The sequence below is a fragment of the Ictalurus furcatus genome, chromosome 7 (genome assembly GCF_023375685.1).
Source record: "Ictalurus furcatus strain D&B chromosome 7, Billie_1.0, whole genome shotgun sequence".
In the NCBI taxonomy this organism is placed as follows: domain Eukaryota; kingdom Metazoa; phylum Chordata; class Actinopteri; order Siluriformes; family Ictaluridae; genus Ictalurus; species Ictalurus furcatus.
This window is the reverse complement of record NC_071261.1, coordinates 12609076-12636348: the sequence shown is the minus strand read 5'-3', so window position 1 is coordinate 12636348 and position 27273 is coordinate 12609076. Positions and strand designations below refer to the sequence as shown.

At 41.3% G+C, this 27273-nt stretch overlaps 4 protein-coding genes across 7 annotated transcripts in view; 1 reads left to right on the top strand and 3 right to left on the bottom strand.

Moving 5' to 3' along the window:
- Nucleotides 1-11: 11 nt before the first annotated feature.
- On the bottom strand, nucleotides 12-4200 carry ahsg2 (alpha-2-HS-glycoprotein 2). Its single transcript, XM_053628528.1, has 7 exons — nucleotides 3956-4200; nucleotides 2384-2494; nucleotides 1603-1687; nucleotides 1287-1441; nucleotides 724-828; nucleotides 565-633; nucleotides 12-416 (listed from the first exon to the last, which is right to left on the bottom strand). Exons 1-7 carry the CDS (start codon nucleotides 4160-4162, stop codon nucleotides 165-167), a joined length of 984 nt encoding a protein of 327 aa, XP_053484503.1. The 5' UTR covers nucleotides 4163-4200; the 3' UTR covers nucleotides 12-164.
- A 2181-nt stretch (nucleotides 4201-6381) lies between these two features.
- LOC128610687 (protein crumbs homolog 1-like) lies at nucleotides 6382-13555 on the bottom strand. Its single transcript, XM_053630104.1, has 9 exons — nucleotides 13507-13555; nucleotides 11657-12601; nucleotides 10756-11306; nucleotides 10249-10414; nucleotides 9266-9497; nucleotides 8341-9015; nucleotides 8055-8096; nucleotides 7756-7878; nucleotides 6382-6634 (listed from the first exon to the last, which is right to left on the bottom strand). Exons 1-9 carry the CDS (start codon nucleotides 13553-13555, stop codon nucleotides 6382-6384), a joined length of 3036 nt encoding a protein of 1011 aa, XP_053486079.1.
- Nucleotides 13556-15274: 1719 nt separating this feature from the next.
- On the top strand, nucleotides 15275-25205 carry zbtb41 (zinc finger and BTB domain containing 41). 2 transcript variants are annotated; one of them, XM_053628510.1, is made up of 11 exons: nucleotides 15275-15401; nucleotides 16275-17434; nucleotides 20023-20230; nucleotides 20730-20799; nucleotides 20890-21037; nucleotides 21130-21259; nucleotides 22045-22140; nucleotides 23021-23127; nucleotides 23486-23591; nucleotides 23719-23807; nucleotides 24495-25205. In XM_053628510.1, exons 2-11 carry the CDS (start codon nucleotides 16318-16320, stop codon nucleotides 24974-24976), a joined length of 2553 nt encoding a protein of 850 aa, XP_053484485.1. In that variant the 5' UTR covers nucleotides 15275-15401; nucleotides 16275-16317; the 3' UTR covers nucleotides 24977-25205. The 2 variants fall into 2 exon arrangements, with proteins under 2 accessions (XP_053484485.1, XP_053484484.1); XM_053628509.1 differs by having other exon boundaries at nucleotides 15281-15401; nucleotides 16318-17434.
- Nucleotides 25206-26649: 1444 nt separating this feature from the next.
- The window catches only part of LOC128609764 (complement factor H-like), a 22919-nt gene continuing 22295 nt past the window's right edge, over nucleotides 26650-27273 (bottom strand). The window contains exon 9 of one of the 3 annotated variants that reach the window (XM_053628513.1): nucleotides 26650-27273. This exon is cut by the window's right edge and continues 133 nt beyond it. In XM_053628513.1, coding sequence (XP_053484488.1) covers nucleotides 27156-27273 — 118 coding nt within the window. In that variant the 3' untranslated portion in view covers nucleotides 26650-27155. The other 2 variants (XM_053628512.1, XM_053628511.1) reach the window with 2 other exon arrangements.

The window sequence follows — 27273 nt, the reverse complement described above, 5'->3', positions numbered from 1 at the left end:
AAAGGAAAGAGTCACAATTTGATGGCCATTTTATTCCACTAAAATGGCACAGATCAAGCAGCCTACAAGTAGAGGACAGCAGCACTAACCAACAAGATTTTGTGCCCATGGGAAACCAAATATTCACTACATAAATGTATCAAGGGCACGTTTAAAGAGTGGACTCAGAAGTATCTGGTTTTCCCTGGGCACCTCGGAAGCAGAACTACTGCTTCAGCCGCTAATACCCCATCTGGTTGAGGATCTACCACTGTCCTTTTGACGATTGCCGCTTTCTCTGCTGATTCAGACTCTGCAGATAAGAGGCCGGTGGCATCAGGGTCATGCAAGGCTGTGAGTTTGTGGTGTTTGAAGCCATGGGTGGTGGATGGGGATCCCCCTGGCCCTGCTGGGGGAGCAGGAAGTGTAGTGTTGTCCTGTTGAAAGAAAAGGGAAGTTTATATTCAGTTTAGTTTGTTCTCCAAAATGGGGGTGGGGGGGTATTCAATTAAAACAGTTATTTTTAAAATTCTTTAAATAAATTGCTAAGTGGTCATTCAAATAACGTGTTAGTGCTTTAGTTACTAGTTGGAAGATTTCGCAGTCGACTTTCAGATCAAGTCCATGGGCTTCGGAATGGCAGAACCCATGGCGCTAAGGAAAAAGAAATAAGGTCACCATAATGTAGTTGCATTAGCTTTCATTTATTTATTTTTATGTTTCTGCATGGAACTACACACTTACAGCAACCGCACGGTCCAGAGGGACACAGATATCATCGTCCACACTTGTGCAGTTGGTTTCGATAATGGCATATTCGGCTCTTAAAAGGGGCCCACCGGACACTACCTGCAAAAAACAAGACATTTAAATTCCCATCAAATCAAACTGCATGTGCTAGTAGAGATCAAACTTCCAAGAGGAGCACCAGCGAAACGTGGGCCAGTCACTTCCAGGTTGATTACATTGTGAAGTCTTGCCAATTTCTGCTTTTGTCCTGCTCTGTTCATCAGACCTGTTTTTAGATTTCTTTTTGGCCTTGTTAATACTCACCTCCGTGTGCCTTTATTGTTTTGTGGATATTTGGATTGCGTTTTCAACTTGTTTGTCGCGATCTTTTATTAACCTCATGAAAACGGATAATCATTCCTAAATTCTGAGTCTCCATTGTTACAGTGAGATTTTAGTCGTGACCTTGGCTTGTTGTCTTGGCATTTGCTTAAAACCTTTGACATTTAAAACCAAAACACCACTTATCCAAGGACTTCATCAGCTCTACCCTTGTTGTATTCAGGGTACACTGTTACCTGAGATGACAGACGCCCAATGTCGAGAAGAGCAAATGCAGTGTTGAGGGTGTGGTTTTTGTTGAAGTGCCCTAGTGAGGATTGAACCAGCTGAGTGCCGTCAATGTCGTTCAGCGGCTGCAGAAAAGAGCAGCCTCCACAAGCGTGAAATGATTCTGCTCTCCCCCAAAAACAACATAAAGACACATTGGACAAGAATAAGAATCATGTTAACATGTGTATATTGGGCAACACCCAGACATCTACATCTTCTTAAAATGAAGCTATCGTTTAATGCAACCTGTTAATGAAAAGTGAACAAACATTGGTATTTGACCTAATTCCGTTTTGCACTTGAACGCTATGACGGAAAACTGCCCGCCAGCTTCAGAGAGAGCTACATCACAGTCCGCTTCAACTGCCTAAAGGACAAAGGGAGAGAGAAGAACAAATACATAACAAAGAAGGGCAAGTCGTATTTTTTATCCGTTTATAGTTACAGTTACTGTTGTGGAACGTCCACGATACAAATTCCTGTTCTCATGTGCGTTATAGCAGCTCTAGACAGTTGTTCCCTCACCAGCGTCCGCTTTTTTCTCTCGAAGAACAAAACAAAACAAAAACGCAGCACAGAGAAATAGCAAAATATGCAAACTGCTCTGTTCTGAACACTTTCCCATGTCTGGTTTTCCACTGACCCTTCCATAAATGTTAAATGATATGTTTTTCAATCTTATTATTAAGTTTAGATGATCCTTAATAATATGAGTCCCTGTGAATGAGCTGTTACTATAGAAACAATAGCGTATCAGAATGTGCGTTACTGTGCTGCTGTTAGACCAATCGGATCCCATCGTTCAACAGAGCTATTGTCTGTTTGGCAGGTTGCTAATTAAAACTCAGCAAAACTCAAACAAACATGACCACTAGCTCTATTTCACACATTTTGTAAACTGACTTGCTGCCAATTCTCGACATACACTTTGCATTATGGAAGATTTTCACCAGATTTGGGACGTTTCTTAAAACGGAAGCCGTTACAGTGAGCCCACTAACTAGCCTAACTAGTTATGTTCAGAAGGGTCGATGTTGCAATAAAGGGACACTTGTTGTGTTACCGTTTCGATCTTGGCCCTAACGTCACACAGAGCCACGGGTTTGGGGCTGTGGACATGGCACTTAGTCTCGAGGAACTCCAGCTCCAAGAGATACGTGTGTGTTCCATCAACCTACAACAAAAACAAAAAAATATTTTTAGTCATGTCAAAACCTGGCGCTTTCATTTGCAGCTGGACTAAACGACTCATCACCAACTCATTGTACCGTTTCCTATATTCAGAACTGATATCCTTCAGAACAATGCTGTTATTAAGACCGGCTTATCAGCGTCCTGTCAGTATTTCCTCTTGGTTTAAATCCTTGGTGTGATCTTTAAGGCCATCATTTTAAATGAAGTAAGGTGACCACCAGTTGAGCATAATGGGCAGTTTTTCTTTATTATGGCAGGTGATATAAATATTTCATTTTAATTAGCTAGCCAATTAGCATGTTCGTCCAGGAAGTGTTTTTTTTTTCTAGTTCAGTGGATGCTTTAAAAAAAATCTTGTCAGATAAACAAATATTGATTAGGCTAAGGACATTTTAGGAAATTTAGGACATCTGCTTTGTTTTGTAATATATTTTTCATTCATTCGCTCATCTTCAGTAAAGCCCTCTATCCTGGTCAGGTTCAAAACTGGGAATACTAGGCATTAGGCAGGAATATATGCCATTTTAGATGAATTAATAATAAAGATAGCCTGTATCCCTTTGCTCCATATGGCCACCCCATGTGACGTTCCATGATTCCTTTGGAATAAATCTCCTAATTATACGACTGGCTGTGATTACCTACGGTCGTGCTGAAACATTAACTCTTCCTAAACAGCACTCTTCCTCTCCTCATACAATATTGCATAAGTGAACTAGGGTGAAATGTTTTCAAAGTTGTAAATTTGAATATAAATTGAATAAGACTAGTAATAAGAAACAAAACTACTGCACTTCCCAAGGGGAATGCTTATTTATGGTCTGTTTATGCAGCGTTTCAACTTTTAGTAGTCTTGTAGATGTTATTTTGGATGCGTTTTCTTTATCCAAGAAGACAGATTCCGAATTCCGTTGCTGTGGACAAAGGTTTTCTTTGCAACTACACAAAATTGTTTTTCGCAGTGGATGTTGGTTGGTATACGAAACCTTTTTAGTTGTACTCATGTTCGAAACACGAATCGAAGAGCTTTGGGTTCAGCTGAATGCCTGTTGTGATGACGTCTCATGACACCTCTTGGCCCAAATTCTACAGAAAATCTACAGGTAATTGCGAGCTCCTCCGAACATTGCACGGTTTGCTTGATTTTTGCGTTAATTCGGCGATTGCAAAATCCTGGAGGGACTGATATTGTAATCCCCCAACATGCACCTCACATTATTAAATTGCTACCTTCGTTATTGACGTCTCTATATATTTGTATTGTACTCTGATCAGAAAATATTTATGTCCCAGGACAGGCCCTTAAATGAGATTCTTAACTCCCTTAAACTGTCCTGTCTTAAATTTGAGAAATGTGTCATGTAATACAAATTAATTATTCTTTACAGTCAAAGCAAAGTTGTGTAGCTGGAACTCCTCACCATAGTCATGAACTCTTTACCTTATTAATGACCTTGATGTCCTCGATTTGGTTCAGGGTGTATTTGTAGCCATGCGTATGCTGCGCGTTGATGAAATCCAGAGCCACCTGAGCGGCAGCTTCAGCCTCTGGAGAGTCACAGAGCGGCAGAGTGAAGTTGTGCACCACCGGTTTGCATGAACCGCACGCCACAAGCCCCAAAAGGGCGACGACAACCCCAAGATTCATCACGACGAGTGCGAGTGAAAAGGCTGACTCAGTTGCCTGGCTGACTGGTCATATATACTCCAAAGTTGACCCTTCTTCGCATGGGAGGGGTAAAACACACACATTTCTGTCCAATGTCATGGAAGTGCGTGAGGCCAAACTGACAAGAAGACCCTTATTTATAAAAGTACATTCACCTGAAATGCACTTTCTGGGTCCCTGAATCTGACACAATAGTGTATTTCCATTAAATCATAGGATATATATAAGTGTATATGTGTAATTATTTATTATACGCTGTTTAGAAAGTATTACATCCAACACTGTATAATAGAAATCTTCATAGGCTTTCACAGTGTAATACTGGTATTGATACATGCACCTCATACTCTATTATAGTCATTATTATATGCCTTATAATGCATCATACACATTATAATATGCCTTATCGTAGGCCTTATAGTGTATTATTGCATTATGATATGCCTTATAGTGCATTGTAGGCATTATTATAGGTCGTACAGTACATTTTGTATGCACTATTATAAGTCGTGTAGTGCATTATGTGCATTACTATAGGCATTATAATGTATTAAAAGCATTATTATAGAGCAATATAATACAATAGGTCTTGTAATAGTGTATTATCGGCATTTATTCAACGCTTTATAGTGCAACACCGTTTCTTTTATTTCTTATCTCACTTAAAACTGCCTCTGTGATGAAGGGCTTTACTACTGTAATGTGATAAAAAGCTAAAGAGATTTTCTCTTGTTTAAAATCATACTCTTGTCCTATGCCCAGACAGAGTAAATAGGATTTTTTATTATTTACACTAGGGATTCAAGTTCAGTTCTGTGCCCACATGTTTGTCTGTTTTACCCTAGATAACATCCAGAGTCATGGAGTTCAGTGGCACTTAACTGTATGGATCCCTGTATGGATTTTTTTTTTAACAACCAGATTAATAAATGTGTTTAAAACACGAGGATAAAACTCGTACAGAAACGAACCATATGTCCTGTAGGAAACTTGTGGTAAAGGCATTGATCCTCTCAAGTCAATGAGCAGCAGGCCTTCTCTTGTTTATTGTTCAGCTCTCAGGTTTATAACTGGACATAAATACAGCATGCATGTGCTTTGGGTTTGCCTATTCTCTTCGAACAGATCTCAACCTGGTAACGCTTGTGAAGAATGGAAGCCAGTCTTCATAAGCAGTGACTTTTACAGAAATCATGCATTTACAGGGATGTACATGCTACTTTCCGGATAGGACCCCTAGCGAGGGCTCATATAAAGAGTACCTTATAATTAAGACACATCCTTATATATTCAGACTGTTTTTTTTTTTCTTGTGTAATGTAATTCTGGGTGAGACCGATAGGGGGAGATGTTGTATGAAACGCGATTGCGTCACAGCCCCCTTCATTCAGACCCTTGTGCACTTTGCCTTTTAAGGGAATAGGGACCGGTTTGGAGTCAACACTTCTCGGAGGCTTTGAGGCCAAAGTAAACACTAATTCAGAGGGACGGCATACTTGGAACATAAGACCACTGGCTCAGAAATATCTCTGTGGCTAAAGAGAACTGTATATGGCTTGGGTTTTTAGGTAGAAATTTAAATACTGGTATACCATTAACAAATGTATATTTTCTTTCCATCTTTTTTTTTTTTTAATAGTGGTCACCTAAAATAGGGTGAGTTTGGGTATATTGGGACAGCAGGCTCTGTACATTTGGGATCTGCTGCATTTATTTTCTGTCAATGTTTTTGTTACTTAATCCCTCACTGTTATACTACTTGATAAATTCACATGACATCATAAGGGGGCGTGGTCAGCGTCAAACCAAAAATGTTCTCGCATGAATTATGTAACTCACATCAACCCCGACCTTGATTAAAACACAGTGTGAGTGTGTTATATAGATGCACAAGTTTTAGTTCACCTCCTCACTGAACGTGTCTTGCGTAAAGTTTTGTACCTTGTTTTGTGTTTCTGAGAGAACATTTCTTTTTAAAACTTTTGTTAGTTACACATTATATTTTTGCATTTATAAAATCGACACATTTATCACTGTGCATTACAAATAAGAATGCTGCACGTATGTACGTCATAAAATGAACGACGTAACTATTTCAGAGTTCTACTTTCACAATGGGTTTCTTAAATACACCCCACTGGCCCATGTTTAGACATCCCGTCTCTCGCCTATCATCACTCGCTCCTCCGTTTTTTTCTTTACTCATCGTTGGCAGCGTTCCACTCGATCTCAGGCTCGTCGTCCATGCGCAGGATGAGGTAGGAGAGCAGCTGGAAGATGTTCTGCCACATCAGCAGGAAACCGTAGAGGTAGAAATCGCTGATGTCAATCTGGCAGCGCTCGCCGGCGAAGCTGATCTCACAAACACAGTGGAATCTGTTGATGAGGTTGCGGCAGTATCCGCCGTTCAGGCAAGGGCCCGACGCACACTCGTCCAGCTCCAGCTCACACCTATGCACAAGTGGGACAGCAGTAATGAGGATTTCCCATAGTGTTAAATGTGATGTGGTTCGATATCATTTCAGGCCATTTTCATCTTTTGGTCTTGGTCTCCGACCCCTGTTCTGTCTGTTCCTCAATTGTGATTGATTAGTTTGTCTATATATCGTATCTATATGTTTCCATAGAATGATATAGTTATATATTTATACTGTATATATAACCCATCCATACATATATATTAGGGGTGACACTTCGGTGTCAGAATATTTTTGAATGAAAAATAAATTCTGACTGAATTATGACGAACAGAGGTTTAATACTGTAAACAAAATGTACTACAGGTTCACCATATCGTAAAAAAAAAATATTTATTTATTTATTTATTTCGAATTCTCCCAAAACATTTGATTGAATAAACAAAATGTATGACCTGGGGACTTTGAAAATGATCAACTGAAAGATAATGAGCTCTGTAGAAGAAATAGAGCTCCAAAGTCAGCTAAAGTGGCAGATTTCCACAGCCTTTGGTGTTATTTGAAAGCTATGGAAGAGCTCTTTTTAACCATTATAACATGGCCGTGTAACCGTATAATGTATAACGTGTGTTGGTTGCTGCAGTCTGGAGCTATCCAGCTAACGGGCTTCACAAGTGCAGCTCTCACAGGCTCTCCACAATTTACAATGACATAGTATTGATATAATTTGTCACAATATGCTTTTCTGAGATATCGTGGCTATTGTGATATCTTGATGTTAAACTTTAAAATAGTAAAATAAATTATTAAAGTTTTATTTTTTTGTAAATACAAATATTATTTTTATATATAAAAAAAACTTATAAATCCTTAAAATAAACTTTTTTTTATTTTATTTATTTATTTATTTTTTTAAGGCAACACATGTTTTGCTGGCAATTTGTGAGCAAACCTACATATCAGGACACGTATCTAGTATAATAGACCTTATAGTATAATAAACCTTCCAGAATCTTAATATACTCCATAAAAAAGGGTCAATTCACATGCAGGCCGGGATAAATCCGAACCCAGAATCGACTCCTTGATGATGCCGATTACAGATGATCAAAACTCAGCAAATTAATTTTCAGGCTGTTATCATTGCAAGCTTACCACTGTCCAGTAAAACCAGGCAGGCAGTCACACTTGCCCTCAAACATGGAGCAGTTTCCACCATTAAAGCAGCTGTAAGTCCACTCATCATTCCCGCAGATAGACACTGGCAACTTGGGAGACCTAACCAGACAATTCGTACATTGTACATCATTATACACCAGCAACTACCAGTTACTGGAAATGTGTGTCAAATAATGGTATGATAATCATACAGGTTACAACAGCTCTACTTGTATTTGTATTATTCTTCATTGACTAAAACCATGTTAATGTGTCATCGGTGAAGGATAACTCACGGAAGCCTGTCGATGTACCAAGGCATTTCTGGCATTCGTTCTCTGAAACCACGAGAAACAATGATGTAAGTTTACGTACATTTCAAAGAATGTATTTTATTTCCATGCCCATAGAGGACAAATGACAAAGCAATAAAAGCGACTTGCTGCTTTGAACATGTAGGGTAATGGATAAATAAGAGATGGAGCCTTTATTATCTCTTTTTTATTTTGTTTTTACAAATACCAAAAAAAAGATGAAGAAAAAGAACGATTAATAAAGGAAATGTGCGTTCTTGTCACTCACTGGCAGAGCGCTCCGGTTGTGTTTCTTGGGCAAAGGCAGGCATATTTTTTGATTCCTCTGAGGCAGGTACCTCCATTACGGCACTTGTGTCCCACACACACGTCCTCTTTATTTTCACAGCGCTGACCGACGTATCCTGACTCACACACACACTTGTAACCTTCAGAAACGACAACACAGGATCCATGAAGGCAAGGATTCGAAATGCAGGCATCAGTCCTGACCTCGCAAATCTGACCGTGCCAATCAGCTGGGCATCGACATTTAAAGAGGTCGAAAAGATCCTCACACTGGCCTCCGTTGTGGCAAGGGTTCGGATTGCAAATATCAGCACTCCAACACCCTAAGTTCAGCATTCCAGACGTCCTCAAGAACTTTTCTTCCTGAGGCCTGGGCATACGGAGTTCTGTTTCTGCATAAAATGGCAAAACAAGGCCGCCGATTTCCACCGACCCCAAACATCCGTCCAAATTCGCCCCGGAATCGAGCTCCCAGCCTCCCAAAAGGATGTCCGTGTCTTCCCTCAGGAAGTCCAGATCTCCAGAAGAGGTGGCGGAGATGGACGTTTGGTCTCTGCGCTCGTCGAGGACCATGGACCACCTGGAGGTGGGCGTGGATGAGTTGTTCATGCTCAGGACGACACTGTGCCAACGTCCATCGTTCACCACTGCCCGGCTAAAAAAATATTTCAATATAAAAAGTGTAAATAAAACAAAAAAAAATATTGGTACATGTCTGAAATTTTTTACAAATAAACTGTGTACATTTTTATGTCAAGCTTTAGAGCAAGGATGTCGATACCTTTTCTCACCTGGGGCTAAATGGAGGAAGTAATTAACAAGATCAATATTAACAAACTTAACTAATATCTAGCTTAGATAATGTTGGTCATAAAATGTATTTGTTATGGTATTCTTTCCCTCACCGGCTTTGCACTCGGAGCGAGACGTTTGAGCCACTCTGAATCTTCAGTACAAGTCGTCCATCCTTGAGGGATACTGTAATGAAGTCGTTTTCTCGTGAGGCGTGCAGCAGTGTAGCGTCACGTCTCCTCGTGCAGAACGTCAGTGACACGCTGCGGAGTGGGCGACGGATTTTGGCGTTACCTCTAAACACAACGATGGGGTTTCCTTCACGGAGAGTGATGTTTGTAACACCTGAGAGGTGGAGAAGAAAATAGTGGGATAATTCTAGTGTTTGGCATTCTTATTTCCACTCAAACCTGCAATCAGGGAGGATCTCCGAGCACAGGGGAGCAAATTTGTTCCAACCTCTATGGTATTTACCGGTCGTCGCTGAGAAGAGAAGCTATATGAGAATAGCAGTGCGTGTGTTCTTGATATAAAGCAATCCGTGCTGTTAATGATATTTGAACACACGGCAGGTTTAACCAAGTCTGGGATAATCCCTGAATCCAAGAAATCCCATCCATGCACTGCTATTTTTAGACCTGACAATCACAATCAGTCCAAAGACTAAAATAAAAAAAGGCGTGAAGACATAATCGATTTCAGACACCAGATATGCAAACGCTCATTTTGGATTGTCTAACAGGAGTCCATTGTTTTTCTTTTTACCTTAGAATGTCCTTAATGGCAGTCTGGTCTTAACTTTAATCATATTTAGAAGTTTGGAACCGATCACTTTGGAACAAATTTTCACATGAATAACAATTTACGTTATTTACCTTATCATGTACGGTAGAACAGTAACAAAAATGAAACGTGGATTTGCACAGAAATGAAAGATTTGGATGAGAGCAGAACAACGTAACACTTTCTGAGTAACCACAGCAGCAGTCATATACGGTCATTTAAATGTAGCCGATTTATTAACGTACACATAAAGCTCCTAAGAAGGAGGTGAGACGTATAGAGCGTCTCAGTTTTCCTGCAGAGTCGTACTCACAGTCGAATCCCTGAGTGTGTGTGAGACATCCTGCAGTAACGGGACACGGGGAAAGCTCACACCACTTCAGCTCCTCGCAGCGCCGTCCTGCTGTGTTTGGAGGGCAACTGCAGGTGAAATCGTCCCACATGGAGTAACACACGCCGCCATTCAGACAGGGGTTCATCTGCAAATAAAACAGGGAGCGATAAGTCAACACCGCCACAACATAGTTACTGTAATGACACATGAGCCTATAAAAATGAGTGGAAAAGATGAGACGAATGGATAGACAGACAAGCCAAATGATTGAAAAACAGAGAAAAACACAGATTGATATATTGATGCATGGACTGACAGAAAGACAAGGAGATAAACAGATAGATATATAGGCAGATAGACAGAAAGGTAGACAGAAAGATATATATATAGCTTGACAGACAGGACAGAAAGACAAAGAGAGAGACAGGAAACCAGCCAGCCAGAAAGACAGACACATATGTACACAGGCAGACAGAAAACACATACCCTGCAGTAATTGTCGCCAGTGCAGCCCTGCGTGACCTGCACCATGGTTTTGAGCCTGTAGGAAGCCAGCAGAGTGCTGACTGGGTAAAACTGCAGGTGATTGAAGTTCAGCCGCAGGTCCTGGATGCATCCTTTAAAGTAGCCGCTGAATGTTAACGAGGCTTTCCGATCCTCTAAGCCTCCCACATGAACCGTGTCACCTGGTCGGATCATCAAACCTCGGCTGGCCATCAAGGCCTGAGTTCTAGCTGAGAGCGAGAGCGTGAGCGTTCCCCGCTCCAAGTGCACGCCCACCAGGTGAAAATGTCCATCGTTAACTCTGTCGTGACCCTGCAGAATTTCAAAGTCATACGCCTGAACTTTGACCTTCCCTCCATCCAGCCATACATGCAGGTAGCGGCTTGTGCTGTTGGAAAAAAGGAGGAGCAGACCGTTTAAACGGCGCGTGCGAATGAACATGGACACGGTGAAAGTGTCCATGGGGTCATCGTCCACATAAAAAACCGCATAGCTTTCCACATCTTCATTTCCAAACCGCGCAGCGATGTGTTCTGTGAACACACACGCAGAGTGTTTTAGCACTGGGTAGTTTGTACAATCACATACTAAACGCTATAAGCTTCTATTTCCTGTTAGCACCATTTCAATCTTCAGTGCAAAAGTAAAGATGGATCGCTTGGCACCAAACCTGTCTTGGCTGATTGACAGAGAGACAGAAAGACAGAATGATATACAGAGAGATTGAAAGGCAGCAGTAGAAAATAAATACCCTGCAGTAATTATCACCAGTGTAGACCCTGTGGGATCTCCACCAGTAGCAATATTGTACACTTGAATTCTACGGTATATTGACTAAGTGGTTCTTAGCACATTGATGCTTATCTCAGAGATAAAGCCTCACCCTCTGAGCAGATGTCTCCCTCGTAGGGACGATGGCACTCACACTTGTGTTTCTTCCATCCCAAGCCAACGCATTTTCCTCTGTTCCTGCATGGATTGTCCTCACAGCCGTCACTTTCCTTGCAGCCCAAAGTCAAGCTGAACTGCTCAGCTCTGACCTTTAACTCCGGAACCACTGGGTAAGACTGAATGTAGACATCCCTCATGCAGCCCAGGAAATATGAGTTTGGGTTTACTTGTCCATTTCCTGTTCCCCCTATATAGACACTCTGGACCAGTGTAAAAGAGAATGGTCCGGACCCAGATCCCAGATCCATTTCCACTAGTGCTTCTTTGTGGCAGGTTTTCGCAGTGCACAATGGGTCATGCAAATCGAGTCCTAACATACTTCCGTACAAGAAAACCTGTACTGTATGCCAATGGCCATCTGCTACATCCTGAAAAAGGTCCACCAGACCTGATTCACTGTTGTTGCCCCATTTCATGGAGTGACGTAGTCGGCCATTGTGCAACTGCAGCGTGAGTACGTACTCATTCACTGCGCAACGCAGTAGAGTCGCTGTTTTTTGTACCGTGCGAAAACTCAAAGTAGCGTTCAGAAGTGCCACTGTGTCCTCGATAGCTGTTTTGATGTGTAGGAATCCACTCTTTTCAAAAGAGAACGTGGTGGAAATCTCGCACCTTGTGCCGGTGAAACCTTCAGGGCAGGTGCAGCTGTATCTGTGTTGACTGCTGCTGAGAAAAGGAGAGCATGTGCCACCGTTTTGGCATCTGTGGCGCTCACAGCCCTGCAGTACAACCGTGCAGTTCAGACCTCCATAGAGTCTGCCATTTTGGGAACTGTTAGAGCATTGGCAAGTGTAATCACCTTTGTTTCTCTTGCAAACACCACCATTTTGGCATGGACTGTTTTTGCAGGCATCAAAGTACTCGGGAGAGAGAGCATCTGTAACAAAATGAAAATGTTGCAGTTTGCCTGAGTATAGGTGTGTATTTGAAATACTTCCCCCTAGAGGTCATTAACATACAACATGGATGGCCTCTGTATTGGTTGATCCAAAACATTTTTATGGATTTATGGAGAACATAACGGTAACTCTAGATTTGCAGGTGCAACAATGTACAAAAATAATTGTGGAATCAGGCGGGATTGAACAAGAGTATTTATAGGAGCATGTGGGATTTGTCAAGCGAGTCTGTGGGAGTGGTCAGGATTGGTCTAGAGAGTCTGCGGGAGTGTGCAGGATTGGTTAAGGGTGTCTGAGGGAATGGGATTGGCCAAGAGTTTTTGAGGTAGTGGGTGGGATTGGTCAGTAGTGTCTGATGGAGCGGGTGAGCTTGGCCAATAGTGTCTGAGGGAGCAGGTGGGATTGGTCAAGAGTGTTTGAGGGAATGGGTGGGATTGGTCAGTAGTGTCAGAGGGAAAAGGCAGGATTGGTCTATAAACATTAACTAAACTTCAACTTGTAGCTGAATGCTGGGTTTTACGGGGCAGCCACTTTGGACAACCAGAAACTCAGTGTAGTTTGCTATCGCATAACATTTGAAGGTGAAATTGTAGCAGAAAGCTGGAAGTGATGCCAGTGGAGTTGCGCTTTGAAGTAAAATGTTTAAATATGCGCTCTTGCTGCTATTAAAAAAAAATCTTCATTTAAAATTAGTTTACGGAGGTTAACATTTGTTTATTAGTTACACCAGCCTTTTACCTTCAGTCCAAAACTAAAGAAGCAAACTTAGGACAGCAGGCATGTCTTGGATGATTAACTACATTTAGACTAATGAAGCAGACAGACAAAATCATTAGTCATTCACTGCTAATGCTAAACATTTGCTGAAGTAGCCAATCTTTACCTGCAAAAAGCAACAAGACGATCCAGACTAGTATGTTCACTCCTGACATGATTCACAGTTGATGAGCTGACTGAATCTGGAGACCTGGCTCAGCTTGGGAAAGCACCATCACATCGAGTGACTTCTACAGCATATCTTAATTCGTGTGTGTGTGTGTGTGAGGGACTGACTGAGGTAACACTCGGATTAACAACAGTCAGATCCACAGGATTAGGCTAACACACTTACATGTCCTCTGGCTAATTAATGTGACGTCACACATGTTCATGAAGGAGACTTTACACCAAGGTCTATCAGTACTTATCCCACACCACTGTTGAATTCTCAAATTGCTTAAAAGGTCCATAACAGCAGTTCTGACAATGATAAAGTTTTCTATAAGGAGATGTTCAATTACCATTTATGGAAGGAGCCACCAGCATCAGCACTTTGTAACAGTCAGTCAGAAGTCTTCAGATCAGACAAGTTTGAGCTTTCTGTTCATGAAGCTGTGTCTTTTTTAGTCTTAGTCACGTCAAAAAAGTTAAAAAGAGAGGCTGGTCAGGGAATAACATAATTACAGCTGCTGTAACTAACTTGTTTCAAGGCTGTCTCACAACAATAAATGGATAAAAAGTATAATCATCGTTAACAAATTGCTGAGGTATAAGAGGAATAAAACGGTTCAGAATGTGCTGTCATAATCAACTTCAGGCTAACAGTAACTTGCTTTTGTGTTGGGCCGCATCACGACACCGCAGTATAATACACACTTCAGTTAGGTAAATGATGTCGGGTGAGGAGGCTCCACTTCCAGTGCATTGCAAAGGTGTTCAATGGGGTTGAAGTCAGGCCTCTGTGCAGGACACTCAAGTTCTTCTACCTTCTTCCAACCTTAACACATCATGTCTTCATGGAGCGCACTTTGTGCACTCTGTGTCATGTTGGAACAGGTTAGTTCCACTGAAGGGAAGTTCTAATGCTACAGCGTACAAAGACGTTCTATACAATCGTGTGCTTCCAACTTTGTGGCAACAGTTTGGGGAAGAATCGCATACGGGTATGATGGGCAGGGGTACACAAACCTTTGGCCATACAGTGTAGTAATGGTCACTAACCTCTTGGTGTTCAAAACACAGATTTACACCAAAGGTAGGAATTCATGACATTTAATGAATATGAATTCAGGGTTTATGTGACAGTAAGTTAACCTTGCTTTCTGGACCACCCCAATGGTTTCGTCTAATGCTGGTTTACTTTTTGGAAGAAAAAATATTACTACATTTTGAAATCTGCTGTATTTTTGTTTTTTTGGTCACCTGAGGTTATTTGTTTGTTTGTGAGGACCACACAATTGTTATTTAGTCTCTGATAAATAAAAACAGAATTGAAGGAAGGTGTACTTTCTTTTTCACCATGACTGTATTAAAATGAAAGACCTGTGCCTGCCTTTTTTTGTGTGTGTGTGTCATTTTTCCCCCCTAGTTGTGTGTGCTTTCAAACAAGTGTGAACAGTATTTGAACAGTAAGTGTAGAAACAGGTGTAGAATTTTATTCAGCAATGTATGTGGGGTTACACTAATAGAAAAGGTATCCATTTTGTATACGGTTTATAACATTTACCGCAGTGTTTTTTTTATACTTGGTATCAATAGTGAAGTAAAAATGATAGTGTCGACATTAAAATACTAAATATGACGTCGACGCCCTTATGTTGTCATATTTAACGTTTGGCAAGTAGAAACAACCAATGAGCACCCAGCTTATTGCGACGTCAGGAGTATTTCACAGGGGGAGGTGCAGCGCCCATCTGTTTTGTTGTGGACATTTTTGTGTTCGCGCAGTTTGCTGATGGAAAACACGTTTTATTGTGTTTTTCTAGATGTATAAATACCACGCGAAGCTGTTTAATAAAGGTAGGAACCACAGAAAGATATACTAAGCATTACTATTGCCTTTTGAAGGACTTTGTAGTGTCGTTAGTCAACATTCTCCCTTTAAAGGGGGACCTTTGTCTGTTCCGGTGTTTTGCAGGACCCCCTTTTTTAAAATTTTTTTTTAGGTCTCGCTGATGTCTGCCTGATTTAAATTAATATAATATCGACGCGCAAAATAATCACCAGTACAATGAATAACTAACACAACAGCCTAAAATATAGACTTCGAAATAATAATAATAACAAAGTATTTTTAATACAATGTATTTTAAATAATATTTATTATTGCTATCTTTTGCATATTGAGGACCCTTTGGTATCTATCGTATCCGCCTGATTTTAAATCATACCACTAGTGTACAGCTGAGGTGAGTTGGAGGGGGAAAAAAAGAAGAAGAAAAAAGCATTTTCGTTCACCCTAGGATTGAATTACGATGAATAATAATTAGATAGATGTGTGACGTTACTACTACAATGTCACAGAGCTGTAAAAAAGTAAATGAATATAATATTAATAATAATAAGAAGAAGAATAGTTACAGCTTTACCTCTGACTGTAACAAAGCACTGACACTGGAGACTCCTTCCAGAAATGTTTGTTAAACGTCTCCTTACACAGAACCTCACCATATCAACAGTTGCACATCTTATAATCTGTATATATCAAAACATTTGCATTGATAAACCAGTAACCTGTGATTTGTAGCGGCGCTACTGTCAGAGCTTGCAGAACTGCAAGAAAATGAATCGACACCTTCTGGCCAATCAGATTTGAGAATTCAGCCACGTAGAGTAAATCTGTTTCTTTATTTGTTGTTCTTTTTACACTGAGATGATTTCCCCCTCTTGTAGTATTAACATCTCCGATGTGGAACTCTTCTGTTAAATCCCAAAGATGAAGAAGAGCATGAAGCAGAACATGGAGGAGAAAAAGGTGGGTGTAGAGGAAGAAGCTTCAGCACCTGCCATGGACAAGTGTGAGGTCTCAACTGGTGGCGAGTCTGCACAGGAAAGACAGTGTCTTCGAATTTCGCAAAGCGATAGCTGCTTCCTTGAGTTCTTAAACAAAGACCGACATGCAGTGCATTCGTTTTGCGATATAGCCATCACTGTTCGTGGGGAAATGTACCCAGCACACAAGGTGGTATTAGCGTTCGGGAGCAGCTACTTCCATGCTAAACTGAGCGAAAACCCTCAGCTGGACCATATGAACTTTGACGATGTAGATAGTTCCACATTTGAACACTTGCTCAACTTTCTGTACACGTCCGAAATGGAAGTGCAGCAGGGCCAAATCCCATCTTTATCCGAGGCTGCGTGCTTCTTTGACATGATGGAGGCGGTGAATCTTCTAGCAGGTGAAGCAACACCAAACCGAGCACCAGAAGAAGTCGAGAAGGAGGAGGAAGTGCTGGTGGAGGAACCTCGGAGTTCTTCTTCAGGAGAGCTTAAGAAGCCTCAATCTCCTGGAGAAGCCCAGTGTTTGCTTTGCAGCCGGACGTTTTGCTATAAAAAGTCGTTGGAGAACCACATGGCCAAGATGCACAGCCAAGCTGAGGTCATTGAAACGGCGGCTCCTTCGAGCAGTAAACGCACGTCGACCCGTCAGAGGAGGACACCAAGAAAATTTGAGAGCCAGGACAGCAAGAACTGCCTTGGATTGGAGAACCGTAGGCCAAAGGATGCAAATGTGGACGAAGGAAATAGCTCTGATGATGATGATGATGATGATGATGAAGAAAACCAGCATGAACAAATCAAAGATGGAGAACAAAAAGAAACAGAAAGCGCTCTGGAAGCAGAGACTGGAAGCGTGAGAAGTGAGGACAATGCAGATTGTAGGAAGGAGGTGGAGTCAAGTGCTAGTCATGTGACCAAGGACCATGATGCATCAGTGGCGCAGAGCAGTGGCGGCCATGTTTACCCAGAAGGCCTTACCCCAGTGATCATCCAAAATGGCAACAAAAAGACGCTCAAATGCCCAAAGTGTGACAAGACATTTGATCGTATAGGTGAGAGTCTTAATAAAGTAGTCTGATAGTCACTAAACAAGAAAGTATTAAAACATATAGAATTTTACTCAGTGATGCTGTTCATAAAGATTGTTTGTAATGTGACCTTATATCTGAAATGATTCTTTCATTCCACAAAGATACTTTTGAAAAACTGTGATTTGCAGTATTGCCATTGTTGGGCCTGGCTAGTTTACAGTTCTTCTGGCCCAGAAATTGTCATATGAGAAGTATAATTTGACTAAGTTTTCATGAACGATGGTGATAAAAAGCAGTCGGAGAAGATTATAAGTTCTATTAGATTGGTAGTTTATCTTGGTGACATTTGCAATACAGTATTTAAGTATTTGCATGTCTAAGCCTTCTCTGTTGTAAAACTTTTTTAAATGTCTTAAACTCCTTTATGAGAAATCGTTTACATATTTATATGTCTCCGCCTCTTCTGTTATAAATGTTTTTGCTTATTTGCATGTGTCCACCTCCTCTGTGGTAAAACTTTCACATATTTGCATGTCTCTGCCTCCTTTACAATGCATTTTTCACATATTTGCATGTCACCACCTCCTTTGTTGCATAACTTTTTGCATATTTGCATGTCGCCACCTCCTTTGTTGCATAACTTTTCACATACAGTGCATCCGGAAAGTATTCACAGCGCTTCACTTTTTCCACATTTTGTTATGTTACAGCTTTATTCCAAAATGGATTAAATTCATTATTTTCCTCGAAATTCTACAAACAATACCCCATAATGACAACATGAAAGAAGTTTGTTTGAAATCTTTGCAAATTTATTAAAAATAAAAAACAAAAAACGCACATGTACATAAGTATTCACAGCCTTTGCCATGACACTCAAAATTGAGCTCAGGTGCATCCTGTTTCCCCTGATCATCCTTGAGATGTTTCTACAACTTGATTGGAGTCCACCTGTGGTAAATTCAGTTGATTGGAAGTGATTTGGAAAGGCACACACCTGTCTATATAAGGTCCCACAGTTAACAATGCAACAAAGGAATTGTCTGGAGACCTCCAAGACAGGATTGTATCGAGGCACAGATCTGGGGAAGGGTGCAGAATATTTCTGCAGCATTGACGGTCCCAATGAACACAGTGGCCTCCATCATCCGTAAACAGAAGAAGTTTGGAACCAGCAGGACTCTTCCTAGAGCTGGCCGCACGTCCAAACTGAGCGATCGGGGGAGAAGGGCCTTAGTCAGGGAGGTGACCAAAAACCCGATGGTCACTCTGACAGAGCTCCAGCGTGTCTCTGTGGAGAGAGGAGAACCTTCCAGAAGAACAACCATCTCTGCAGCACTCCACCAATCAGGCCTGTATGGTAGAGTGGCCAGACGGAAGCCACTCCTCAGTAAAAGGCACATGACAGCCCGCCTGGAGTTTGCCAAAAGGCACCTGAAGGACTCTCAGACCAAAGTTTGAACAAAGATTGAATCCTTGGTTTGAATGGCAAGCGTCATGTCTGGAGGAAACCAGGCACCAGTCATCACCTGGCCAATACCATCCCTACAGTGAAGCATGGTGGTGTCAGCATCATGCTGTGGGGACGTTTTTCAGCGGCAGGAACTGGGAGACTAGTCAGGATCGAGGGAAAGATGAATGCAACAATGTGTAGAGACATCCTTGATGAAAACCTGCTCCAGAGCGGTCTGGACCTCAGACTGGGGCAAAGGTTCATCTTCCAACAGGACAATGACCCTAAGCACACAGCCAAGATAACAAAGGAGTGGCTACAGGACAACTCTGTGAATGTCCTTGAGTGGCCCAGCCAGAGCCCAGACTTGAACCCGATTGAACATCTCTGGAGAGATCTGAAAATGGCTGTGCAACGACGCTCCACATCCAACCTGATGGAGCTTGAGAGGTCCTGCAAAGAAGAATGGGAGAAACTGGCCAAAAATAGGTGTGCCAAGCTTTTAGCATCAATCTCAAAAAGACATGAGGCTGTAATTGGTGCAAAAGGTGCTTCAGCAAAGCATTGAGCAAAGGCTGTGAATACTTATGTACATGTGCTTTTTTTGTTTTTTATTTTTAATAAATTTGCAAAGATTTCAAACAAACTTCTTTCATGTTGTCATTATGGGGTATTGTTTGTAGAATTACGAGGAAAATAATGAATTTAATCCATTGTGGAATAAGGCTGTAACATAACAAAATGTGGAAAAAGTGAAGCGCTGTGAATACTTTCCGGATGCACTGTATTTGCATGTCGCCGCCTCCTTTTTTGCATAACTTTTCACATATTTGCATGTCGCCGCCTCCTTTGTTGCATAACTATACACATATTTGCATGTCTCCGCCTCCTTTGTTACATAATTCATCACATATCCGCAGGTCTCAACCTCCTTTACGAGGCATTTCTCCCACGTTGGCAAGTCACCGCCACCTTTGTTACATAATGGTTCATATCATTGCATGTCTCCACCTCCTTTACGTTGCACTTTTCAAATATTTGCATGTCTCCGCCTTTTATATTATGAACCATTCAAATATTTGCATATTTTTGAATCCTATATTATATATAAACGTGTTCAGGCTTCATCAGCTGCTCCGTTGACTTCATATCACAGGAAAATATGAGAGTCACACGCGAGTGCACACCAGAGAAAAGCCGTTTCAGTGTGACGTGTGTCTGCAGCGCTACTCCACTAAATCCAATCTCACCGTGCACAAGAAGAAACACACCGCTGACGCTCCGGTGCAAAGAAAAGATCACAAGTGTCCGTTCTGCAACAAACTTCACGCCAGCAGAAAGACGCTGGGCAAGCATGTCAAAAGGTGAGCGTGAGACATGTTATATCACTAAAAACAGTCCATTTAAAAAAAAAAACTCCTGCGCATTTTTACTTCCCAAGTACCCAAAAGTCATAACTAAAATATTATTGATTTTATTATGATTCAATTAATCATGTTATTGTGCATTTTAACTATTAGTCTCTCTGTCTTCATACATTAAATTCACTGTAATGAATAAAGAACCTGATCTTATAAAAATGTTCAAACGATGTTCAATTTCATTCAAAAAAGATAAGTTGTAAGAAAATGTGTGAATGTTAACTCCACCCCCAACCCTAACTCCTTCCTTAAAACTTACCTCATCTTTGTGACCTTTCACACAAATTGAGTTAAGCAAATAACAACAGATTTGCAAGTGTCAGACCTTCTGCTTTTCATTTTAAAGCTTGAGTAGCTTTAAGTGTGGCCACTTTTTATCTTGGGTATAAATGCTGTGTGTGTGTTCTCTCTCTCTCTCTCTCTCTCTCTGTCCCTCTCTCAGGTTCCATCCTGACCACGTGCAGGAGTTTCTGAGCACGAGGAAGAGGAAGAGTGAAGGCTGGAAGTGTGATGTGAGTTTTTCAGACTAAGCAATTTTCATCCATCACCTCATTTCTGTGTTCATAATTACATCCGAATAAACGCCGTTGTTTGCGTTGTAGATCTGCCACAAGTCGTTCACGCGGCGCCCCCACCTGGAGGAGCACATGATCTTACACTCTCAGCACCGGCCGTTTAAATGCGCCTACTGCGACGAGTACTTCAAGTCCCGCTTTGCCCGACTGAAACACCAAGAAAAGTACCACTTAGGTGCCAACACTTACTGTTTTGGTTTCGTCCGTGACAGGAAAAAAAGAAAAGAAACGTGCCGTTGACGTTTTCCATGTTATATATTCTGACAGGACCTTTCCCATGTGACATCTGTGGACGGCAGTTTAATGACACCGGCAACAGAAAGCGGCATATCGAGTGCACTCACGGAGGGAAGAGGAAGTGGACATGCTCCCTGTGTGGCAAGTCGGTCCGAGAGAGGTGAGCAAGAGTTACATAGTTATCACAGGTTTATATTAACGCCCTCATTCTCATACCTTATCATTTCTATAGTAATAGCTCAATCATAGGGACGTGTCTTGTAAACAGATTAAAAAACGTACGTAATTGTCGCTATGCCAGAGTTTTCTCTGAGCGTTAGTTTAATGTGTATGGAAGGAGTCTCCAGTGTCAGCGCTTTGTAACGGTCAGAGATAAAGCTGTAACTGTACGTTTTGTGACATCTTCAGAAAAAAAAATTATTACGCACGTACCGCAGTTTCGTTATCGCATCTTGTTGCCATATGGCAATAGTTAACATTTTACTACTGAAGAGTAGGCTTAAAATATATAAACTTGTTTCAGTGACAAAAAAAATAATGTTAACTTATCTTAGATAGTGTTTCAATTTTTTCCTTAGAGTAGTTTTGCCTAAATATTGAAAAATGTATAATTTTGAGAGCCCTCCGATGATGACCTTCACCACGCCATGTGATTGCAGAAAAGGAAGTGCAAACAGCACTTCCTGGTCATCTGACATGGCGTTTTTTTGTTTGTTTTTGTTATGCCAAGGTTAAAGCACACTTTTTTCCCCAGTTACATTTTGTATTATTGCCTATCAAGAAATTGGAGATAAATTAATTGTTGCCATATGGCAACACCATGCAGTAAAGTGTTAAATGATTATAAAATCCATTTTGAATGAAACTGACATATGATATAGATGTAGCTGTGTGTCTAGAGTGATTCTGTATAACGTTATTATTATTATTATTGTCCTTTTCTAGGACGACGTTACGGGAGCACCTGAGGATCCACAGCGGGGAGAAACCACACCTGTGCAGCATTTGCGGACAAAGTTTCCGCCACGGCAGCTCCTACAGGTGCGGAGAAGGTTCCAGAGAAACATGCTGTGCGTTTCTGCCGTCCTGAGGCTGAATGCTGTAAACACACTGACTTTGAAGCTGTCATTTCCAATTAACCCCGCCCATTTAGTTCTGTTTGCCCAGGAACACGTAACAATTGTTCATATCAAACGGACCCGCTAATTCATCTTAATTAGTAAAGCGTAAGCATTGGATGAATTTACGACCAATAACACAGCACATTGGTCAATAGTAAGAATTGGACTTGACTTTTGCCGATGAGTTGGCTCCTTGAGTTGACTCTTTTAGGCGAGTCGACTCGCATGTATCGAATCCCCTTACACAGCATTTGACACTGTACTACTTTGCTCATTTTGCAAGAACCTATTTAAATAGATTTGATAGAATTTCTGGCAATTTTTTTCTGAATTATTTTGTACTTTTGTTAACTAGAAGATAACATTTTGAAACAGTGTCACCCTTATTTAGGCAAATAAGAAAAAATCCGTGGTCAAAATATCGCAGAATCTGTATGCAGTGAGCCGTTTGCGAGTTAGAACGAGTCGAATCTGAATCAAATGAGCTTGTTAAGTGACACGAGCTCTTGTAGCAAAGATAAACTAACACCGAGAGGAAATCTCAACTCACACGTCTAAAATAAACAAAACAAATAACACATTCAGAAAAAGTCTCATTTACACATGGTTTTCTATATCTACTTTGCATGAGACGGTCATTTTTTGTACACCACCTGTTACACACTCCCACTTTTCGCACTTGTTCGCACACACACACACACACACACTGTCCCAAGTTTTTTTTAAAGGGTGCATTATTTGGTATTTTAGCAAATCAGAGGCTTTTCTCAGGAGATTTAACTCCTTTTCCATCTCTCCAGGCTCCATGTTCGTGTCCACCACGATGATAAACGCTATGAGTGCGAAGAATGCGGAAAAGCTTTCATTCGACACGATCATCTAAAGAAACACAAGAAAATACACACCGGTAACGTAAAGCTTACTAACATTTCCTTGTAAGGTTGTGTGTGAGATAATTTTTTCTTCTTCTAGGAATTACAACACTTAGAACACTGTGGTTTGTACGAAAATGTGTAAAAATGTGTACAGAGTTAAGAGCATACGTTCATTTTTATTGTCTGTTCCAACAGTGACCACTAGGTGGCAGCTTTGTAAAGTAGCTGGACTTTATTTGTTACTTTTTTTTTTTAGACTACATCAGAGCATGGAGGAACGAAATCTTCTTTAACATATAAGAGAATACGATGTAAACAAATCCTGACAAGGGCGTGTTCTAAACCGAAATGATAAATGTCTTATTAACGCACAGTTCCGTACCCCCACAGGCGAGAGAGCGCATCAGTGTGAAGAGTGCGGGAAATGTTTCAGACGCGCCGATCACCTGAACGTCCACTACAAAAGTATTCACCTGGGAGAGAAAGTGTGGAGAAAGTAAAAAAAACACTTCTATACACTTAAACGACATCAGTATACCGTGTTGTATTGTGTTTGGCCGATTATTAGTCTTCGGACAGAATATTGTTTAACCGCTCTGACAGTGTGTTCTCTGAACCTGCAGGTACAAGGCTGTAGTGCACCAGTGTGAGGTGTGCAAGAAAGAGTTCAGAGGCAAAACCAATCTGATGACACACTTCAGGACGCATTCAGGTAACGTTGCCTCTCATCTCGAGATGATACGGCGTGCTTTGTCAGTCAGCTGGATCAATCCAGGCCAGCTGATGATTTACTGCAGTGTGATTCAAAGCTGAGCCGCATAGACTGAGAGGCATAGAGGCCACGCCTCCGTCTCTAAGTCAGACGGTCATAGAAACCACGACTCCATGCCTGGAATGGCCATGCATAGAGTGGATTCCTTTATTAAGACAGAAAGCAAAGAGGCCACATCTCCTTTATTAAAACTGACAAGCATAGCCATGCCTCCGTTTACTAAAACTGAGAGGCACATAGGCCACGCCTCTGTCTCTAAGACTGACAGTTGCAGAGAACACAGCTCCTTTAGTGTGAATGATAAGCACAGAAGCCATGCCTCCTTTTATTAAGACTGACAGGTACAGAGACCACACCTCCTCACTTCCACGCCTACTTCACTGGGTCTGACAAGTAGAAAGGCCATGCCTCCTTTTCTAAAAGTGACACACAAAGGCCATGCCTCCTCCATTGAAACTGACCCAGATCTATTAGTAGGACTGATATGCAAACAGGCCACGCCTTTAAGGATGACCCACACAACCACACCCCTAATCCATGCGTGCTGTAAACCAGTGCCATGATTTCAGGATAAATTTCATTTTGATCAACGTGTGTGTTTATGTGTGTGTATGTGTTTTAAACCAGGAGAGAAGCCTCACCGCTGCGTGATCTGCAACCAAACCTTCCGCATCAAGAAAACTCTGACCAAGCACATGGTTATCCACTCAGAGGTGCGGCCTTTCAGCTGCCCTCACTGCAGCGCCGCCTTCAAACGCAAGGACAAGCTCAAATATCACGTGGACCACGTCCACAGCGCGCGTCCTCCCAACCCAGCCTCTTCCGAAACACCCGACACGTCCCAAACGTCCAAACCGGCCGAGGTATGCGTCCCCGTGGCTTTGGTGCCGGTCCACGTTCCAGAGGAAGCCGGTGCCGATCTGCAGCAGCAGCCAGGTGGATACCAGCCATCCACTGACCTGGTCTTCCTGGAAAAATACACGCTCACTCCTCAGCCGGCCAACATCGTGCACCCGGTCCGGTCGGATCAGATCCTGGACCCGAGGGAGCCCTCGTACCTCAGCACGCTGCTCGGCCTCGACTCGGCCACCTCTGAGCACGCTCAGTAGCGTTTTAAAAGCTCACCTAATAAGATCATGAAATGTCAATGGACTTTTATTAACGTTTCCACTTTTTTTTTTATTTAACATTGTCTAGTAATAGTACTGTCAAGAGCAAAAGTTCCCTGTGCATCTCCTGTGTAACATATGAACCATTTAATATGTTTCGCATAGTCAGAAGTGTATGATAAGATTATAATGAAGAAAAAAACAAAAACAAATGACATCAGATCAGGTATACCACAGTGTTCTTGAGTGAATTCTTGAAACTGATTGATTGGACGCTGTCGATTAATTTTCGGCTCTCGTGTTGTGTTTACCGATCATGCTCGCTGCATGTCCGTCACATGTGGAAGTTATTATGGCTAATAAGCACAAGAGCGTTCCAAGCGCATTAGATGTGCAACATCATGGTGGGACTGGATGTGAGTGGAGAATGAACAGGATTTGGCCTGGTCTATTCTGTAATGTACTTCAGTAGTGACGTGAGAGATAACGAAATGCCATTAAGTTACTCTTTTATCTTTTGCTCTCTATATAATCCTCAACAGGACGATTTGGGTTTATGGTACGGCACAGCATAGGCAAATGTTTGGTACTTCTAATGCACCTCGTTGGCGTGTTCAGGATTTGTTTTCTTATGCTAACTAGTTTAGTAATATTGTGTTTTTTGAGGAAAAACAAAAGTGTTCTAGCTTAAATACATAGTTATTTAGTTATCTTAAAGGTATTATGTAGAAACCAGCATGCACCTCTTATGTAGAACTTCCTGTCAGAAGCTAAGGATATTTAATTATAGTGAACCCTTAACCCTTTTTTTTTCCTATGAGTGTTGTTTTTTTTTTAAAAAAAAAAAAATGCAACAGGTGCTGTGTCTGACGTTGGCCATTTTATAGTGGAAAAATATCCTTATTCAATCCCACAATGCACTGGTATAGGTGGTGGATTTCAAGAAAATATTAAATGTGAGTCTAAAGCTTATGTGTGAGTGATTTAACATAGTAGGGATAACGTCATTAAAAACAATTCATTGTTTTTGCACCAAAATGATGTTCTTAAAAGCTCTACATCATTAAACCAATTTTGCCATTAACGTTCTGTCCGCTGCGGTTCCTTTAGGACTCGCTTATCGCCCCTGACTGGAACGATATGACAAAATTTCCAAATCCTGCAGTATGATCTAGAGACTGCTTTCCATTTTATGGACCTATTAAAGTCACAGGTCATACAATCAAAATGGCGGAGTTCTCTTTCCATTCACGCAACCTCAATGACATCTCTATTTGTTCTGTGGGTCTAGTGAAAAGGAAACGCAAAGCCAAAAGTGATGTGCTTTTATTTATTTTGGTTGAAAAGTGAGCGTTAATGCTGAGAAGGATGATTTCTGATCAGTAGCAGGAGCTCTGCAGATGATCCCTCCCACTCCTCCTCCCAGATTTCGTCGTCGACAGAGCTCAGCTCACTGTCCAAACCTAGTGCACGTAGACATGAATGAATATATCTGAATTAAGATTCAGTATCAGCACTGGACCACAGACAGTGTTACTCTACTGATACAGTTATTATAATATATTAATTGCATTTAGTTTTTACCTATAATTAAAATAGGTGTTTATGTACTTACCCAGTGGTATTTACCTGTAAACAAAATAAACAGCCATCAGAGACAGTCTCAATAAAATCCCCAAAACGTTCAACTACACATCCTCATCCTCCATTTTGTTCAAAACTGCTCAAATAAACCTCATTAAAGCAACTGAGCATAATAACGATCACAGGTCCTAATATTACTGCATTCTTTCACCACAGCGCTGTTGAATCCTGGATCCTGATTGGTCAGAAGGTTAGGGTGGAATACATTTCTAGAAGAGCGGCTCTGACACTAGCGCAGCTACAAATTCTAATACGTTAATGTTTCTATACTGTGCACTGACAGATTATGTATGTATGGAATGTATGTAGTCGTTGATATGGTGAAGTTCTCTGGAAGGAGTCTCCAGTGTCGGCGTAGTCACGTTAAAAGAGAGGACGAAGAGCGGCCGGTGAGGGAACAGCGCGTTTATAGTTACTAGAATGTAAGCGAGAACAGAACTAACTTGTTTGATAAGAGGTCACACAACATTCATGGTGACTATAATAAATGGATAAAAAAAATCTGAAGCTGGTAAAGTGCTGTGTGCTGTGTGTTTTATTCATTATGTAATAACTGTGCGGAAAATAAAGATAAATGAATCTGTAAGTAGAGAAACGCCGTTATTGCTTTTGTCTCGATAAAACACAGGATGCACTTACATTCACCATAGACT